The sequence below is a fragment of the Rhincodon typus genome, chromosome 11 (genome assembly GCF_021869965.1).
Source record: "Rhincodon typus isolate 14 chromosome 11, sRhiTyp1.1, whole genome shotgun sequence".
Lineage (NCBI taxonomy): Eukaryota > Metazoa > Chordata > Chondrichthyes > Orectolobiformes > Rhincodontidae > Rhincodon > Rhincodon typus.
Genome location: NC_063342.1, coordinates 57,539,328 through 57,558,657, shown reverse-complemented (window position 1 = coordinate 57,558,657; position 19,330 = coordinate 57,539,328). Strand labels below are relative to the sequence as shown.

Sequence of the window (19,330 nt, the reverse complement as noted above, 5' to 3'; positions counted from 1 at the left end):
ATTCTATAAAGCTCTGTAAGGTCACCCCTGAACCTTCTACGCTCCAGTGAAAAAAGTCTAGGCCTATCCAGTCGATCCTCATAACTCAAACCCTCCTGTCCTGGCAACATCCCAGTAAATCTTTTCTGAACTCTCTGCAATTTAATAACATCTTTCCTACAGCAGGACGACCAGAACTGTACACAGTACTCCAAACGTGGCCTCACCAACAGCCTGTAAAAGATCAAAATAATGTCACAACTATACTCAATGGTCTAAGCAATGAAGGCAAATGTGCAAAACACCTTCTTAATCATTTTAAAGAACTACATAACTGTATTCCTAGGTCACTCTGTTCGACAACACTACCTGGGGCCCTACTATTAACTGTAAAAGTCCTGGTCTTGTTTGTTTTACCAAAATGCAAAATCTCACATTTATCCAAACTAAACTCCAACTGTCACCCCTCAGCCTATTGGCCCAAATGATCAAGATTACTTCGTAATCTTAGATAATCTTCTTCATTGTCAGTGATACCGCCAATTTTGGGGTCATCTGCAAACTTGCTAATCATGCCTCCTGAATTCTCATCCAAATCGTTTATACAAATGACAAAGTGGAGCCAGTATCAGTCCCTTCCGAACACCACTAGTCACAGGTCTCCAGTCCAAAAAACAAACACCCACCACCTCTGTTGCCTACTGTCAAGGCAATTTTGTATCCAATTGGCAAGCTCTCCCTGAATTCCATCTGATCTAAAGTAACTACTTATTCTCCCATGCAGAACCTTGTCAAAGGCTTTACTAACTGCAAGGTGTTAGAAGAAATGTTTGAGAGATCAAAGTGCTGTGCTAGATGGTTTTGCCTCATCTTGAGCAATTTATCTATTTTGTTCAGAGCAAACTTTCATGTTGAAGCTCTTGGGATTTTGGCTTTCTCGCCTTATTTGCTGCTGCACTTAATTCTGATCAGTAGAAATGTTAACACAAAAGTCAGAGAGGCCTGAAGATCCAAGGTAACTGCATCCTAAACAATTAAAATCATGATGACACAAGAGAGATAACTTGGATCATCAGGTCCATGCTAGCTCACTGTAAAGCAATCCAGTAAAGTCCTATCCCTGATAGTAGGAACTGCAGATGCTGGAAATTCTGAGATAACAAGGTGTAGAGCTGGATGAACACAGCAGGCCAAGCAGCCTACCTAAGTCCTATCCCTGCTCTATTCCCAAAGCCTCACAAGTTGATTTCTCTCAAACGCCTCCAATCCAATTTTCTTTAGAAATCATAATTGTCTTCATTTCTATTACTTCTGGAGACAGCAAGCTCCAGATCATTTTCAATTGTTGCACAAGAAAGTTCTTCCTCAGGTTGCTCTGCATCTCTTGGCCAAAACCTTAATTTTATGACCTCTAGTTCACGTATCATCAGCTAATATCAAAAGCTTTTCTTTGTGTACTTTGTCTAACCGGTCATAGACTTGTACATCTCCACCAAATTTCTCCTGTCACAATCCAGCTTCTTCAATCTAGTCGTGCAGCTGAAATCTCTCACCCTTGGAACTGTTCTGTTAAATCTATTCTGCACCCTCTCAAAGATCCTCACAACCCTACTAAAGTGTGATGACGAGAATTGAATGTATGCAATACTCTATTTGTGGCCTAACCAAAGATTTTAAAAGGTTCATCGTAACTTACCTGCTTTTGTACTTAAAATTTTAATTTACAAAGCTCATATGCTTTGCTAACCAATCTCTCAATCTGTCCAGGCTTCAGCAAGCTACGCACATGAACTTTTCAAGGTCCCTCTGTCCCTTCACAATCTGTAGAACTGTGGCATGAAGACTATATTTCCTCTCCCAAACCCTTCGACCAAAATGCATCATGTTCCATCTGTCATTTGTCTTCCCCATTCTGCTAGCATATTTATATCCTATTGCAAACATTTAAGAGCTGAGGCTGTGAATAATAGCTGAGATGCTTAATACATTTTGGGCAGTGTCTTAGGACTGAATTACTACAGATGCTGGAATCTGTACTGAAAACAAATGCTGGAAATCAAAGCAGGTCAGGCAGCATCCATGGAGAGAGAGCAAGCTAATGCTGCAAGTCTAGATGACTCTTCATCAGAGCTGAAGTGAAGTGTGGAGGGGGCAGCATTTATGCTATATTGGGAGGGCATGGGGGTGGTGGGGTATAGAGTGCTGGACGAGAAAAGATGTTGACAGTTCAGATTAAATGATCAGAATGTGAAAATGGCAGAACAATGTTGTATCTACCTGCCAGACTTGCAAACACAGACAGTCCCACCGGGGTGGGGGGAGGGGAGAGAGGCCATGGTGACAAAGAATTTAACAAGTAAAGCTACAGGAAAGGAAGGGAAAGGAATGGGACTTGGTTTACAATTTGCAGGTGTTGAACTCAACATTAAGTCCAGAAGGCTGTAAAGCGCTGAGTCTTAAAATGAGATGTTACTCCTCCAGTTCGCGCTGTGATTCACTGCAGCATGCAGAGGACAGACAAATGGGCATGCCAGCAAGACACTGTGTTAAAATGACTGGTTATGGGAAGGTCAGGGTCATGCTTATGCACAGACCGGAGGTGTTCTGCAAAGCTGACATCCAGTCTGTGTTCAATTTCTCCAATGTAGAATAGGCAACATTGTGTGCAGTGAATACAATACACAAAACTGGAGGAGATACAGGCGAAATGCTGCTTCACCTGGGAAGACTGTTTAGGCCCCTGGATGGTGAGCAGGGAGGAGGTGAAAGGGCAGGTGTTGCACCTTCTGCGGATACATGGGAAGGTGCCATGGGAATGTGCCATGGGAGGGGTGTGGTGTTAGTGGTCGATGAATGGATTAGGACATCCCAGAGGTGTTAATTCCTGTGAAATGCAGACATGGGGAGTGAGGGAAGATGTATTTCATGGTGGTGTTGTGCTCGAGTTGTCTGAAATGGCGGGGAATGATCTTTTGAATGCGGAGACTGATGGGATGAAAGGGGAGGATAAGGCGGACCCGATCACGCTGTTGAGAGTGATGGGAAGGAATGTCTCACTCCCCCAGAACTCTACACCCACACCCCCCCACCACTGAAGCAGCCTGAACCCGCTGTGATCTCCAGCATTTGTTAATTTCATAGAGCGTGTCTTGATAATTGACAACATAAATTATTGAGAGTATAGCTTTTCATAGAGCAAAATAGAATTTTGAGTACATTAAAAAGATCACTAACCACCATGCTCTTGAATGACTGTGTACTGGTTTGCACAGCTGAAATTTCCTGCGAAGAAAGGACACTGCTGACATATTTCCTCGTGTATTTATCCACAGTGCTGGATACACGCTTGTCTTGATTATTCCACCAAAGTCGAACTGTGGCTGGCAAATCTTCCAGTACACTATAATACACTGCACAAGCCAACTTTGGAACCTCTGTATTTAAGGTTTGTGTCTCTAGCAAAAAAAAAATCTCATGTCTTAATCTAACACTTAGTAAATTTGTCTTGAAAACTAAAAATCAAAATTTAGATTATTGAAAAAAAGCACTAAAGTCTGCAGCCCGTCATCACATGCAACAACAATTTACATTTACGTCGCACCTTTACTGTCACAATAGATCCCAAATAGCTTCACTGGACTGTAAACAGACAATCAGAGCAAACAACCATCACCAAGCTAAAGAAATATTAGAACTAAAACAGAAATTGCTGGAGAAACTCAGCAGGTCTTGCAGCATCTATAAACAGAAAGCAGAGTCAACATTTTGGGTCCAGTGACCCTTGTTCAGAACTGAAGGGACATTAGGACAGGTGACTAAACTTTGATAAAAGATAACTTTTAGGTAGTATCTTAAAAAGAAATGGGAGCTTCTGAGAGAAAATTGAGGAGAATAGACCTACAGAGCCGAATTTTAATTAAGCTGTAAATTGAGGCTGAGAAAATATAGAAATATTGCATAGTGATATGTTTGTTTGAAAATTAAAAACTTTGATGAATATATAAAAAGGCAAGGAGACAAAAAATAGGTAACTATAGGCTAGCTAGCTTAATGTGTGGTATTGAGAAAATATTAGCATCTAATACAAAGGATGTAATAGCAGAGAACTCAGAAATGCATAACATAATCAAGTAGAGGCAGCATGGTTTCATGAAGGCGAAATCATGCCTAACAAATTTACTGGCATTCTTCGAGGTGGTAAGAAGTGGGAGAGATAAAGGGGAAGCACTGGATGTAAAATATTTGGATTTTCAGAAGGCATTTGTTAAGGTACACACATTAGACACGAAAAGTCTGCACAGGCTTTTGGACAGGTTAGGCAAGTGGGCAAAACGTTGACAGATGAGAAGATGTGCAAATATAATGTGAAAATATGAGGTTATGCTTTTTGGCAAGAAGAACAGAAGAACTAACTATTATTCAAATGGAGAAAGATGGCAGAAAGCTATGGAACAGACGAATTTGGCATAAAAAGCTAACATCCAAGTTCAGTGGGTAACAAGGCAGGTAAATGTAAAGTTAGCTTTTATTTCAAAGGGAATGGAAGTTTTGCTAAAACTACACAAGGAATCAGTCAGACCACGGTTGAAATACTGTGAATAGTTTTGGGCCCTTTATCTAAAGAAAGACATACGAGCATTGAAGTCAATCTAGAGAAGGCTCACTAGGCTGTCACCAGGTATAGAGGAACTACCTTGTGAGGAAAGATGGAGTAGTTTGGGCCTGTACTCATTGGAATATAGAAGAATGAGGGTCGACATTTTTGAAACATACAAGATTCTTAAAGGACTCGGGGTAGATGTGGAAAGGTTGTTCACCTTAGTAGGAGAGTATAGGAAAACAGGACATAATCTTAGAATAAGAGTCGCACATTTAAGACAGAGATGAGGAGGGACTTCTTTTCTCAGAGGGTAGTAAATATGTGGAATTCTTTATCACAGAAGGTTGTTGAGACTGGGTAATTAAGTATACTCAAGGCTGAGAGACAGATTTTTAATCAGTAAGGGAATCAAAGATTATGGGGAAAAAGCAAAAAAGCGGAGTTGAGGATTATCAGATCAGTCATGATTCTCAATGAATGATGGAGACACCTAATAGGCTGAATGGCCTACTTCTGCTTCTGTTTTATGGTCTTCTAAAGGAAGGGCACTTCATGACAGTCCCATAATGTTCTTAACAGTCCAGATAAAGAAAGTATAAATTACTCAGTCCTCTATATTTATTTAACCATCAACCTTTGGGAAAATCATAAGATAATGCCTTTGAGCAAAAGCCAAGCCAGAGCTGCGTTAATGGACTTTAGTGTACATTTTTTTTCTTCATTTCTATTTATACCTTTGAGAAGAATGGCATGTGTCTCACTGAATAGCGTTCGTTGACCTTTACTGGCAGAATCAGCACTCTGTCCAGAAATAGTTGGATTTTCTGGCATCAATCTGAAGAGATGTTGCAGTAATTTATGTAGGCATTTACTTTTGCGAAGATAAGTTGCATATATGGCCCGCAACTAGAGAACAGAAAACAAAAGGTCATTCCCTGTAAATATTAGAGATATGTTATTTTGTTTCCATCATCTTGCTGTATAAAAATGGAGATGCAGTTAAAATTATTTCAGGAAACTTGTGTGGGAGCTCATAGCAGCAGAGCAGCTAAGTGGCTTTTTAAAGTGTAACCTTACTGTTCGTTTTTATAAATCTACAATAGTGAGTAGATTGGGCTCTGTACAGGACATTGATTAGTCCACTTTTGGAATACTGCATTCAATTCTGGTCTCCTTGCTATAGGAATAATATTGTGAAACTTGAAAGGGTTCAGAAAAGATTTACAATGATGTTGCCAGGGTTGGAAGGTTTGAGCTATAGGGAGAGGCTGAATAGGCTGGGCTATTTTCCCTGGAGGGTCAGAGGCTAAGGGGTGACCTTATAGAGGTTTGTAAAATCATGGGGGGCATGGATAGGGTGAATAGCCAAGGTCTTTTCCCCAGGGTGGGAATTCCAAAACTACAGGGCATAGGTTTAAGGTGAGAGGGGAAAGATTTAAATGGGACCTAAGGGGCAACTTTTTCACGCAGAGGGTGGTGTGTGTATGTAGTGAGCTGCCAGAGGAAGTGGTGGAGGCTGGTACAATTACAACATTTAAAAGGCATCTGGATGGGTATATGAATAGGAAAGGTTTAAGGAGATATGGGCCAAATGCTGGCAAATGGTACTAGATTAATTTAAGATATCTGGTTAGCATTGATGAGTTGGACTGAAGGGTCTGTTTCCATGCTGTACAGCTCTATGACTCTATCTGGTAAATTATCCATTTTTAAGTGGTAACAGTAATATCATTTAATTTCTTTTATTGGATTATGTTACTTAACTTAAAAGGTATAAAGTGACAATGAACAGTTCTATAATTTCAGACATACTTCTAAGTGATTCAGAAACATCACACTAAATACTTAGAAAACATGGTCAATATATGTTATCATTTACAGCAGTTCTGAGAGGGAAAACTCAAGACTGGTGTGCTACATATGGTTCAGTGAAGAACAGGAAAGATAATCTTTAGACATAAAATCCCAAGGTATAAGAGTGGCTTCAAAATAACCATGTTCTTTCCATTGTTTAGATAGGGAAAGGCATATTTCAACTCCTAGCATAAAAAGTGTACACAGTGCAGTTTTAATTTTTAAAAAATTGTGATCACATACGTAAAGTGCATGCAAAATTAGTGAAGTTTCAAGCGAAAGATTTAGAAAAATATTGGACTTCCATTAAAATCAGTTCATGCTATGTCATGAATGGCATTAGTGCAACTTTCTTGCTCAGGAAACAAAGAGAAAAAGTGGATCATATCCTGACTTTCATGTCGAAGAAAAGATCTCATTTTTCAAGTGTAGTCATTGTTTTAATACAGGAAATGCAGGGGACAAGTTTTGCACAGCAAGGCTTGAATAGCTGCAATGCAATAATCTGGATAACGAGAATGGCTATGGAATAAATGCTGACTAACACACTGAGGAGAACTCTTCTCTTCATTTACAAAAATGCCATGGAAGTTTTTTGTGTAAATCTGAGAGATGGGGTCTTGATTTGCTTTTGAGCATATTAAAATAAATATAAATCACAAAGCACAAAAGGAAAATAAAAATAGAAAAAGCTGTAAAAACACAGGGCAGTCAACAACTTGTGAAGAATCATTTTGGTCATGTACCTTTCAGGCATGATCCAGACACACTGGCAGTTTTCTTTTCAAATACTTTCTGCCTGTTGTGTTTCCAATTTTCTATGCCCTATGAAATGTTTATATAGTGCCAATTTTCTGTTACCAGAAGTTGCAAGTGTGATTTGTAATTATAAATGATAAAATGCATTTACAAAACACGGTAAACATCTTGCAGAATATCTGCACTCCAAATCACCACATATTTACCTCAGATGGTGATGCTTTGAAAAATATGAGAAGCAGCTTCCATGCAAGCAGATATCCCAGAATAGAATAATAAGCTTCACTTAGTGGTTTAATATCTGTGTACTGTCCAACTGGAATGTCATAAAAAATATTCTCCAAGTCCTCCTCCTGAATATCAATTACTGACATAAGTGCTGCCGGTGGTGACCTTTAAGGAAAGAAAGATGACATGACCACTGCCTTAGGGAAACTGTTAATTGACTCATCTGATCTTTGCTTATTTACGGTTATTTCAAAAGTAATTTGATATTAAAACCTTCCAAAAGAAAATAAACAAGCACCCCTTCATGCAATGGACCTGTTATCTGTATATGTCTTACAATCATCAGGAATTATAATTGATTTGTACTGTTTATAGAACAAATATACTGAGTTTAAATTGTCAGTAACAAACTGATTAGTACATTCAAGAGGGTCTTTACAAAGCTCTGCAAAACAGTAAACTTTTAAGGTATATGCATATTCAAGCTACAGTCACAAATAAATAGCCAAAACATCCTACTCACTTGGAGGTTCCTTTGGTTTATACTCTTCCTAAATTTGGTGGCGATCCTTAATGTTAACAGACAACACTAGGAACAGTCCTGAAGGCCATTTAAGTGAATGGAAGTGATGAACTATTACAAAACAGCTTCCATAACAGGACAGAAACAAACCTAAGCAACAGTTATATCCATGACTAGAACTTGCAGGAACTTTTTAAAGTAGTTCTAGGATAGACTACAATAAGATGGAACTCAATACCAAGCTGCACTTGGAGTCTAAGTTTTTTCTTCACCGATTGATAAGAATAACAGAAGAACAATGAAAGGCTGTCAAGCGGTCAAAGTTACTTCTATAAAGACACTCAAGGAAAGAATTAAGCCATTACTTACAAAACATATTCTTCATCATTCCCATTGTCATCATAAGATTTCAAATGTTCGTTATCAAAGGCAGGTAGTTCTGACATTAACCTGAGGGTTACAAATCAAAAACAAGTTGATCGCAATGTTGACGTTTTGGGCCTAGACCCTTCATTTTTCTGATGAAGGGTCTAGGCCCGAAATGTCAGCCTTCCTGCTCCTGTGATGCTGCTTGGCCTGCTGTGTTCATCCAGCTCTACGCCTTGTTATCTCAGATTTTCCAGCATCTGCAGTTCGTACTATCCCTGATCGCAATGTTTGTTATTTTATCCTCAGAGACTTTGTATAACTTGATCTGTTTTGTTTTGCCAACATTTTCTATTCTTACTTCAGATTTATATCATTCACAGCTTTTGAAAAATAATTAGCCCCTTTCCAGGACTTGAAACAAAAAGCAATATTTTATTTAGAAGTTAATTTTGATATGTTTGCCATGCTTAACATAAATATACAAGGTTAAATACCATAAATACTTTTACTTAACCGAGGAAAGGGAAAACAAACATCACTTCGCCTCACCAAACATTGTTGCCTCAGTGACAACTGGTAGCAATTGTTAGAAACAAGGCTCTAATCTTAGCTGGATTACCTGGTTAGAAACTTAATGGCAGATAATTACTGTACAGTGCAAGTGAAAGGTCAACAAGAGAACCTATACGCACCACACTTATGTACACCCTGGAAGTATTCTGGGAACAGATTCAGAACAATTCAGGTAACAGTGTAAAAGAAAATCAGTCTTAAATTGGGGAATGTAAAGAATCATCTAATACACATTTAAAAACATACTACTCTAGTCAGCAAATTGAAGCCACTGACTGGAACGGATTCATATTTATGTCAGCAGGTGTGTGATTGCAGCGAAGTACCAAACACATTCTTCGGATGTAGTGTTCAGGTTAAACACTGAGACTGGCTCTGGGGAAGAAGGCACTTGTACAAGCCAAATGGGATGCACCTGAACAAAGCTCATACAGAGATCCTTGTGGGGTATTTTGCTAGTGCTGTTGGAAGGAATTAACTTGTTGAATTAACTTGCTGTGAACCAAGAGAGAATAGCAGAAAGGAATACCAGGGAGCACAAGATATTTGGAGACAGGAAGCATTTGTACAGAGAATAGAAAGTCATTAGGTGAAGTTGGATAAGGGAGAAAGTAATAAAATCCAAATCAGAATTACGGAGCATGGTGAATGTACTGAGCAGGTTAAATAAGATTAGGGAGCTATGGGGCAGATTGCCATATGGAAGGCTGATGTTGCGGCAATAACAAACACTTGGCTCAAGAAAGGTGGTGGGGTGGGGGGGCACGGTTACTGGATGTTAAATATTCCTGGGTACAAGTTGGTCAGAAAAGATAGGAAATGAAGGTAAGGAGGAAAGATGGTGATATTGGTTTAGAAGAGCATTGTTGTGCTGAAACAAGAGGATGTCCCAGAAGTTCAAACACAGATCAATTTGGCTAGAATTAAGGAACAAGAAGAGTGCAATTACACGGTTATGGAGGAACAAATCTGCGGGGGTATTAAAGGGACATGCCAACGTTATAGAATAGTTATAACGGAGGACTTTAACTCCTCAAAAGTAGACTGGAATAGTGGTAGCGTAGAGGGCAGTGAGGGGCAAACATTCCTAGATTGTGTTCAGGAAAATTTCCTGCAGTAACGTGTATCCAGTCCAACAGGAAATAGTGCAGTAATGGACCTAGTTCTTGGAGATGAGCTGGACCAAGCAGAGCAAGTGACAGTGGGGAGTCACTTAGAAGACAGTGATTATTGCATCATAAGGTTCAAGATTACGGCAGGAAAAGACAACAAGCAATCAAGAGTAAGAATTATTAAAAAGAGCAGAGCTGACTTCAATGGGACAATGGAGCAAGAATAGAATACGGTCATGTCGGCTGGAACAAAAGATTGATGGGAAAAATTATTGTTGGACAATGGGATATCTTCAAAGAGGGGACGGTTGAGGTACAACCAAGGTATATTTCTAAAAAAGGGAAATGGAGGGCATACAAATCCAGAGTTCTCTGTATGGAATAAATGAGATAAAAATTAAAACGAAGAAGAAAACGTGCTTACAACAGATGTCAGGTCGAAAATGCAATTAAGAACCAAGAGGAATACAGAGGTAGAGATGATCTGAAAGGAGGTGAAAAAGATTAGTAGAGAAGCAAAGGAGGATTATGAGAAAAGACCAACAGTCAAAATAAGGAGAATACTAAAGTCTTCTATTGGCACATTATCAGTATAAAAGTGGTAAAAGATGCCATTAGGGACGCAGGCCAAGTGACAGAGGAGAGGTTCTGTCACTAGAAGACTTCAAAATGGATAAGGAGGAAGTGTTGGATAGTGTATCGATATTTGAAGTGACAAGGCATTGGGACTGGATAAGATGCATCCAAGGTTATTGAAGAAAGTGACAGTGACACAGCAGGGGTGCTGGTTATAATCTTTCGGTCCTTCCTAGACTCAGGGACGATGCCAGAAAACTGGAGAATTTCAGGCATCATACCTTTGTTCAAAACCTGTTGTAAAGATCAGCTCTTAATGTCTTAATTGAAGCCAAGACCTTAACTTAGCCAATTTGTATCCATGTTGCTACTGTCACATTTATTCCATGAGCTATAATGGTTCTCACAAGCATTTTGTGTCAAGCTGCATCGAATGCCTTTTGAAAGTTTGTACACCACATTAACAGCATTCCCCTCATCGACCTTGTCTGTCATCATTTTAAAAAAAACTCGTAAGTTTTTAAACATGATTCGTTCGTTAGAAATTCATGCTGGCTCTTCCCAATCATCCGACCTTTTTCCATATAATTACTAGTTCCATCACAAATAATTGGTGGGAAAACCTTGAGAAACAACGAAGTTAAACTAACTGGTCTGTAATTACTAAGTAATAGGAAAGTGTAGTGGTGAATAGATATTTTTAAGACTGGAAGAAGGTAGCAAATAAAGATCAATGAAGAATTTTGAGGCAATGCATTTTGGCAGGAAGAACATGGGACAGACAATAGAAAATAGGGGGTACAACATTTGAAAGGGTGTAGGAGCAGGAGGACTTGGGTGTATATGTGCATAGTGCAGCACAGGTGGGGAGAGCAAATAATAAAGCTTAAAATATCTTTGCTTTATTAATAAGGGGACAGAATACAAGATCAGGGGAGGATATAGGTTTGGAATGCACTGCTGGAAATGTGGTGGAGACAGGTTCAATTAAGACATTCAAGATGGCATTAGATGATTGTGGGGTGGCACTGCTACCCCACAGCACCAGCAACCGGGGTTCAACTCCAGCCTCGTGCGACTGTCAGGGAGAATGTGCAAAATTCACGCAATGTCTGGATGGGTTTCCTCGTCATACTCAGGTTTCTTCCACAGTGCAAAGATGTGCAGATTAGGTGGACTGGCTACGCTAAATTGCCCATAGTGTCTAAGGTTGTGCAGGCTAAGTGGATTAGCCATGGGAAATGCAGGGTTACAGGGATTAGATGGGTCTGGGTGAGATGTTCTATGGAGGGTCGGTGTATACTCAATGGGCTGAATGGCCTGCTCACACATTGTAGGGATTATGTGAATAGAAACAGTATATAAGGATAGGGAGATAAGGCAGGAGAATGGTACCAAAGTTCATCGAATGGCCGATGCAGACACAACGGGCTGTATGGCCTCTCGTAACAATTCGGTGAATCTATATGGAGGTAGGTAGATCTTTGTCACTTGGGTAGTAATCTGGCAGAGTAGATCGCAGACTGTGTTATAAAACCTACTTGATTTCAATGTAATGAAACCTAGACAGGTTCTTTGCAGGTAATGCAATCTGCCCCAAGATATTATGGTGTTAAAGATGAAAATCTAAATGAAATTCTCATATTTTAATCTTACATAAATCTATTTAATTTCTTACTTGTGCAATATAAGGTAGATTGTAATTTGCACAGGCCGAGCCTTACAGAGCAGCAATGGAGCCAAGGTATTCAGGATTGACTGAAGTTTATCAGGTAAATTAGTTTTCTGACCAGCAATGAATTTATGCGGCAAACTGTGATTCATCAACTGCTTCAATGGAACAAGTGCAGAAGCTTCACCCAAGGCTGTTAACAGATACATTGAGGAAGGGAGAAGGATGGTCTCTTTGCACTCAGCTGTGGAGAAAGCAAAAATATTTATTAAATAAAAGGAAATGAACTGTGTAAATTGATCTTCTTCTAGGCAATACCTCAAACATAATAATCTGCAGCAAACAGAAACATAAACAGCATGTTTTCTCAGAATTCAGAATTACTTGTCACCCCTGCAGCTGGACCTCAATTTTGTAAGATCCCTGCAGCTGGACCTCAATTTTGTAAGATCCCAAATGCAATCATTTTATTCAGTATTGAAGCCTAATTATAGTGTAACCCAGAAATCATAACAGAAAACTCCTGTCTGAGTATAGTGGCTACAGGATACATCTCATGCTACCACATTAATTATTCTTTCTCTTCAGATGTTAAACAGTCTAATCACGTTTACCAATTTGTGACACAGATTTTGAACCAATAAATTATTCAATTAAAAATTATGTAGAAGAACAAACAGGAGGCATTTATAATGTTGAATAATGTATTTCTGAACACTGCTTGAATGGTGAAAACAGCAATGAAACAACTGTCTCTCTCTCTCCCCAAGTTTGAATCATTAACCAGAGTCGCTTACAGTAAACATGCAACCAATATTACCTTCTGATTAACCTGACTGGCTTTTAAATCACAAATAACTTTTCCCATGTTCTCTTTCTGTGTCTGAAAACTACACTGGAGTGGCATGGTAGGTCAGTGGTTAGCACTGCTGCCTCACAGTGCCAGGAACCCAGATTTGATTCCACCTTCAGGTGACTGTCTGTGTGAAGTCTGCACATTCTCCCTATATTTACATGGGTTTTTCTGGGTGCTCTGGTTTCCTCCCACAAACCAAAGATGTGCAGGTCTGTTTGATTGGCCATGCTAAACTGGCCATAGTGTCCAGGGATGTGCAGGCTAGGTGGGTTAGCAATGGGAAATGCAGAGTTGCAGGGATGGGGTGGGTCTAGGTAAGATGCCCTTAGGAGGGTGGGTGTGGACTTAATGGGCCGAACGGCCTGCTTTCACACTGTAGGGATTCTATGATTCATTTTGGCTAATCAAAAACAAACACTGCACAAAAAAACCTTGTCCTGTGTCAAATTGTATATTTCTATCCAAAATCGATGTCTAAGGTATTAACAAAGTCATACAGACATTGAGAGAAATGAGCATTTCAGTTCAGAGAGCTGAGTGAGAAGAGAGATATGGCTTGAAACGTGCAAAGTGGCTAATCAACTGATGGGTGGGAAGATGCAGTGATGGGGTGAGATAGGCGAAGTGGAGAGGTGCCCCAAAGGAGACAGTAAAGTTTTATTTGTAGGACAAAGACGCGATATAGATCAGGAGGTGTTAATGGCAGGTGTTAATAGCAGAAAACAGGTCAGTTCAACTTAGCACTCTAACCCTAACAAGACATTGGGGAATGGGGGTGGTGGGGGGGTTGCAGTTCAAAACGGAGGATGGAATTCATGGCCAGAGTTGTGAACTCCATGTAGAATCCTGAAGACAGTAAGCTGCCTAAGACGAAACTGAAGTGTTTGTCCTCCAGTTTCTGTTGCGCTTTACTGGAAGACCCGAGCTGCGAGAAGGATGGAAATCAGAAGCAAAATTGATTAACTTTTCCAATTCCTGATAATAGCAGGAAGAAACACCGATGTCGTCAACAATGTATTGGAGAAAAAGTTGTGGGCGGAGGCTGAAGTAGATCTAGAACAAGGTCCACATATTATACAAAGAGACAGACATAAATAGGACCTACATGGGTATTGAAGGCCACATATTTTACATGGAGAAAGTGAGATGACTAAAAAGAGAAATTGTTCAGAGTGAGCTCATCCAGACAGAAGGGGGTGTTGGTGGATTGGGACTATTCAGGCTTCTTTTGTAAAATATTGCTGTTTAAATGTACTGTCAGACTTGTGAAAGACTTGGAATGCAGTGACTTTTATCAGATTTTTCTGAAACCACTGGGTTTTCTACTGACTAAAGAAATAAGAAGAATCAAAAAACCATTGGAAGATATGGAGTGGCCAAAAGTATGATTCAGTGACGACCTGAGAACATTCTATGTGGATTAGGTCCATAAGAGCAGCTAGAGAACTTTACAGCTGGATGGGTGTCAAAGAATTTAAGAGAAATACTTCAAATGAAGCGATACAAGACAAAAACCTGAACCATCGCATGTCAGTTACATCTCCTGACCATGGACGTAATGTGAAGTGACAGAAAGCAGCTTGTCTGAAAGACAGGTCTGTGTTCACTCCTTCCAGGATTACACAAGACTAGGGATTTAAAAAACTAACTGCTTCTCTGATGAACATGTGCTAGCCTGATGTTCCAGAGCTTCTAAACTATACTGTGAAGGTTAAGCTCATAAGCTGCCATTCTGCCACTTCCAGTGGGATGCTACTACCAGAGATACATTCCACCCCCCTGCACTCCGTTCTCTCCGGGACAACCTGGTCCGTTTCTCCTCCACTCCCAACACCACCCGAAACCGCCATGGCACCTATCCATACAATCGCAGAAGATGCAACACTTGTCTGTTTACTTCCTCACTATCCTAAATGCAATCCTTTTCCATTTACCTCTTCCTTCCTCACTATACAAGGCTCCACACACATCTTTCAGGTGAAGCAGCAAGCTACCTGCACTTCACTCAATCTAGTCCACCGTATTCATTGCTCACAATGCGGTCTCCTCTACACTGGGAAGATGAAACACAGACAGGATGACTCCTTTGCAGAACACCTACATTACATTCATAAAATGATACCAAGCTTCCAGTTGCCTGCCCTTTCAACACACCATTTCTGTCTCGGGCCTGATGCAGCGATCCAACAAGGTTCAGTGCAAGCTGGAAGAACAGCATCGTGTTTTTTGCTGGGGGACCTTGTGGTCTTCAGGGCTCAATACAGAGCTCAATAATTTTAGAGCTTGATCACATCCTTCCATGTCTTTTATCCACGCCCACACACACACCCTAGGCCCTGTCATGACATAAGTTGTTTTCAGCACAAGTATTCATAGTCTCCATGATCCCTATGTAGCTTTTCTTCTTCCCTGGGTTACTATCAACAATCCCTTTCTCTACATAACCATTTCCCCCTCTGTCTTGCCCAATCTCTCCAGGCCCTGTTACCGCCTAGCCACTCACTCCATTCCCCACCCTGCTACCTTTTGTCCTCAAGATAAATACCACTTTTTCAAAAGATGCTATTAGTTCTGAAGAAGAGTCACTGCACTCAAAACATTAACTCTGTTTTCTCTCCATAGATGCTGCCAGATCTGTTTTTGTCTCGGGAAACAACTTCTCTCAGCGAATTTGTGGAACATTACAACTTTCCATCATCTATTCCACGCAGATGAATCAAAAACTGGTTTATACTTTTAAAAAAAATTTGTTATAGCTTAACTTACTGCTCATTTTTAAGAACAAAGAACAAAGAAAATTACAGCACAGGAACATGCTCTTCGGCCCTCCAAGCCTGTGCCGACCCAGATCCTCTATCTAAACCTGTCGCCTATTTTCCAAGGACCTGTATCGCTCTGCTCCTTGCCCATTCATGTATCTGTCTAGATACATCTTAAATGACGCTATCATGCCCGCCTCTACCACCTCTGCTGGCAACACGTTCTAGGCACCCACCACCCTCTGCGTAAAGAACTTTCCACGCATATTTCCCTTAAATTTTTCCCGTCTCACCTTGAAATCGTGACCCCTAGTAATTGAGTCCCCCACTCTGGGAAAAAGCTTCTTGCTATCCACCCTGTCTATACCTCTCATGATTTTGTAGACCTCAATCAGGTCCCCCCTCAACCTCCGTCTTTCTAATGTAAATAATCCTAATCTCTCTTCATAGCTAGCACCCTCCATCCCAGGCAACATCCTGGTGAACCTCCTCTGCACCCTCTCCAAAGCATCCACATCCTTTTGGTAATGTGGCGACCAGAACTGTACGCAGTATTCCAAGTGTGGTTGAACCAAAGTCCTTTACAACTGTAACATGACCTGCCAACTCTTGTACCCAATACCCCGTCCGATGAATGAAAGCATGCCGTATGCCTTCTTGACCACTCTATTGACATGCGTTGCCACCTTCAGGGTACAATGGACCTGAACACCCAGATCTCTCTGTGTATCAATTTTCCCCAGGGCTTTTCCATTTACCGTATAGTTCGCTCTTGAATTGGATCTTCCAAAATGCATCACCTCGCATTTGCCTGGATTGAACTCCATCTGCCATTTCTCCGCCCAACTCTCCAATCTATCTATATTCTGCTGCATTCTCCGACAGTCCCCTTCACTGTCTGCTACTCCACCAATCTTATTGTCATCTGCAAACTTGCTAATCAGACCATCTATACCTTCCTTCAGATCATTTATGTATATCACAAACAACAGTGGTCCCAACACGGATCCCTGTGGAACACCACTGGTCACAGTTTTCCATTTTGAGAAACTCCCTTCCACTACAACTCTCTGTCTCCTGTTGCCCAGCCAGTTCTCTATCCATCTAGCTAGTACACCCTGGACCCCATGTGACTTCAGTACACCCTGGACCCCATGCGACTTCATGTGCTCCATTTACTCCACGTGCATGCGTGTGCACGCAAATGATTGTGTTCCATTTTATTTTTCCCTGTGTTTCAATAATTCACCTACTCTTTTACTTAAGAAAGCATGGTTAAAAAGGCTCCTTTTACAAAATAAATCGTCGGAACTGGGAGTGATATCCATGATTGAAGGGATCTTTGTTAAACACATTATTCAACCTCTTCCCTCTGTTGGACACAAAGAAAAACCAGTTCCTTCTTCCTTACCCAGGATCATAATGATCTGTAGAACTTCATCAGGGAACAGTCATAATACTGTCTTGGTTAAACTGTATAAAAATTCCTTTGTATTAAAATTAATTTATCGATTAGTATGCGAAACACAAAGCTTTAGTGTGCAGATTTAGAAAGGAAGTAAATACGATTTACAAAGGCAACACTTATTGAAGATATTATTTACAGCAAGATTCCAAACTCTCCAATTAAAATGGATCAATTATAAGTGCCCCAGGTCCCTCACATTCAAGGACTAGTGAAGACTAGGCACCTGCTCAGTCCCATAGAGAACATCATGGTCTTGGTTATTAATGCCTTCATCAAAATGCACAGTCAGGCACTGAAACAGCGGGCAGGTTTGTCAGAGGCACTTGTTAAGCTGGATTCAAGGATGTAGGATTTCATCAATGTTTTCAGTATTATGCTAGTTCTAGTATGCTTCCATGGACAGATCGGCAACCGCCCTGGAGACCCATGTTGAGTACACTCAGCATCTGCCGGATATGCACATGGTCCCTGGTGAGGGGAGAGGAAGCAACAGACTGCGATGTCATTCTAGATGCCCTCTCCTCTCCAGGAGACACAGTGGTGCTGGCAGGCAACAACAGGGAGGAACAATACTCAGGCCTCTGAAGTGTCTTTTGGAGCATGTGAGTCCCTCCATATCCCGCTTGGCTGTGAGTCCAAAGCCTACAGCAGATGAGGGTGAGGGTAAGCCTGCATCTGGGCATCTCAGCAGTCCCAGGCCCTCCAGACCCAAAGACATCAGGAGACAATCACCCAAGTCTTCCAAGCCAACAGGGCCAACCAGAGAGGTGACTCCCTTCATGTGAGTTGTGGAAGTCAAGATTGTACTCCAATGTAATAGGAGGCAGAGAAAGAAGAAAATGAGGGAATATATGGCACATTCAAAACATAACTAGCAGATATCCTTTCATTTTTATAAGCATATCTTCAGTTTGCAGTGTAAAAATGGTGGTAGGGTGTGATTTTTGCTGTCATACCTGGTCACCAGTTACTGGACTGTCGAAAGGACAGTCTTCAGGATTTCTTCTCACCTGTTGGCCATCATGAGAGACTTCACAACAGAACCTCTGACTTGATATCCTGACCAGAGCTTTGAAAGCTACATAACATTTGTTCCATGTGAGGTAGATGCACTGTCTCCCTGACTGCTGCTTTTCCCCTAATGGTCATAAGACATGTCACATATAAAAATGTAAAAGTGGGATCACCTGAAGAAATCAAGTGTCCACGCAGATAAATAAAAAGACATTTATTTAGCAACACAAAGGGTGGAGGACTGCAAAAACTTAAAGGCTTACATTTCATTTGCACTAGTTAGGCACTGTTGGTCACAGTATCAAAAGAATGCTAAAAAATTAAAAGAATTCAGTAATCCTGTATTCCATACACATGGTATTTTAATTACTAAATCTAATGTGTATTTGTTGACTGAAGCATTTAGAATTCAATCAGTAAGTTCAAAAACATGAGTATATGTCCTTACCTGCAATTTTTAAGAACAGTGGTAATAGCTGTCCATATGCTCCTTCCACAAAGAAGTTGTTCCATTCATTTGGAAGGTTAGCAGGAAGCGTTGTGCTTATTTCTGGTGTTATTGCTTGAAACATGTGGCCAAGATCTGATAGCATGCCACAAATTTGGCAAACAAAATGCAGCACTAATGGCTCGGAAGTAAGCGATACAATTTCACTCATGGTCTGAAATAAAAAGGACAATCTTGTAAAAAAAAAACTGTCAATCCAATCAGCTTGCACGTAAGTATAAAAGCTGGTGTAAATACAGTAAGAAAGGCATGTACTAATTTACCACATTGCAAAAGCAAGGCTAGTGACAACAGAAAAATAAAAAGTGGCATAAAATAAAGCACTGCTTACCAGAATACAGAGTTCTATCTAACGTACCGTATACTTCCTAGAATGAATATATTAACCTTTTAAAAAAAAATCATACCTATTCTTAAATTGAGGACTTATAAACAAAAATAAAAATCAGTTTACATCTTAAAAAACTTAAAATTGCAATA

At 40.3% G+C, this 19,330-nt stretch overlaps 1 protein-coding gene across 2 annotated transcripts in view; it reads right to left on the bottom strand.

Annotated features, from left to right (window-relative positions):
* The window catches only part of ltn1 (listerin E3 ubiquitin protein ligase 1), a 129,267-nt gene that overhangs the window by 8,994 nt on the left and 100,943 nt on the right, over window positions 1-19,330 (bottom strand). For both annotated transcript variants that reach the window (XM_048603365.1, XM_048603366.1), the window contains exons 22-27: window positions 18,791-19,004; window positions 12,252-12,489; window positions 8,313-8,393; window positions 7,399-7,585; window positions 5,314-5,485; window positions 3,214-3,434 (exon numbers count right to left, since the gene is read on the bottom strand). In XM_048603365.1, the coding sequence (XP_048459322.1) occupies window positions 3,214-3,434; window positions 5,314-5,485; window positions 7,399-7,585; window positions 8,313-8,393; window positions 12,252-12,489; window positions 18,791-19,004 (1,113 nt within the window). The remainder of the gene's footprint in view (window positions 1-3,213; window positions 3,435-5,313; window positions 5,486-7,398; window positions 7,586-8,312; window positions 8,394-12,251; window positions 12,490-18,790; window positions 19,005-19,330) is intronic.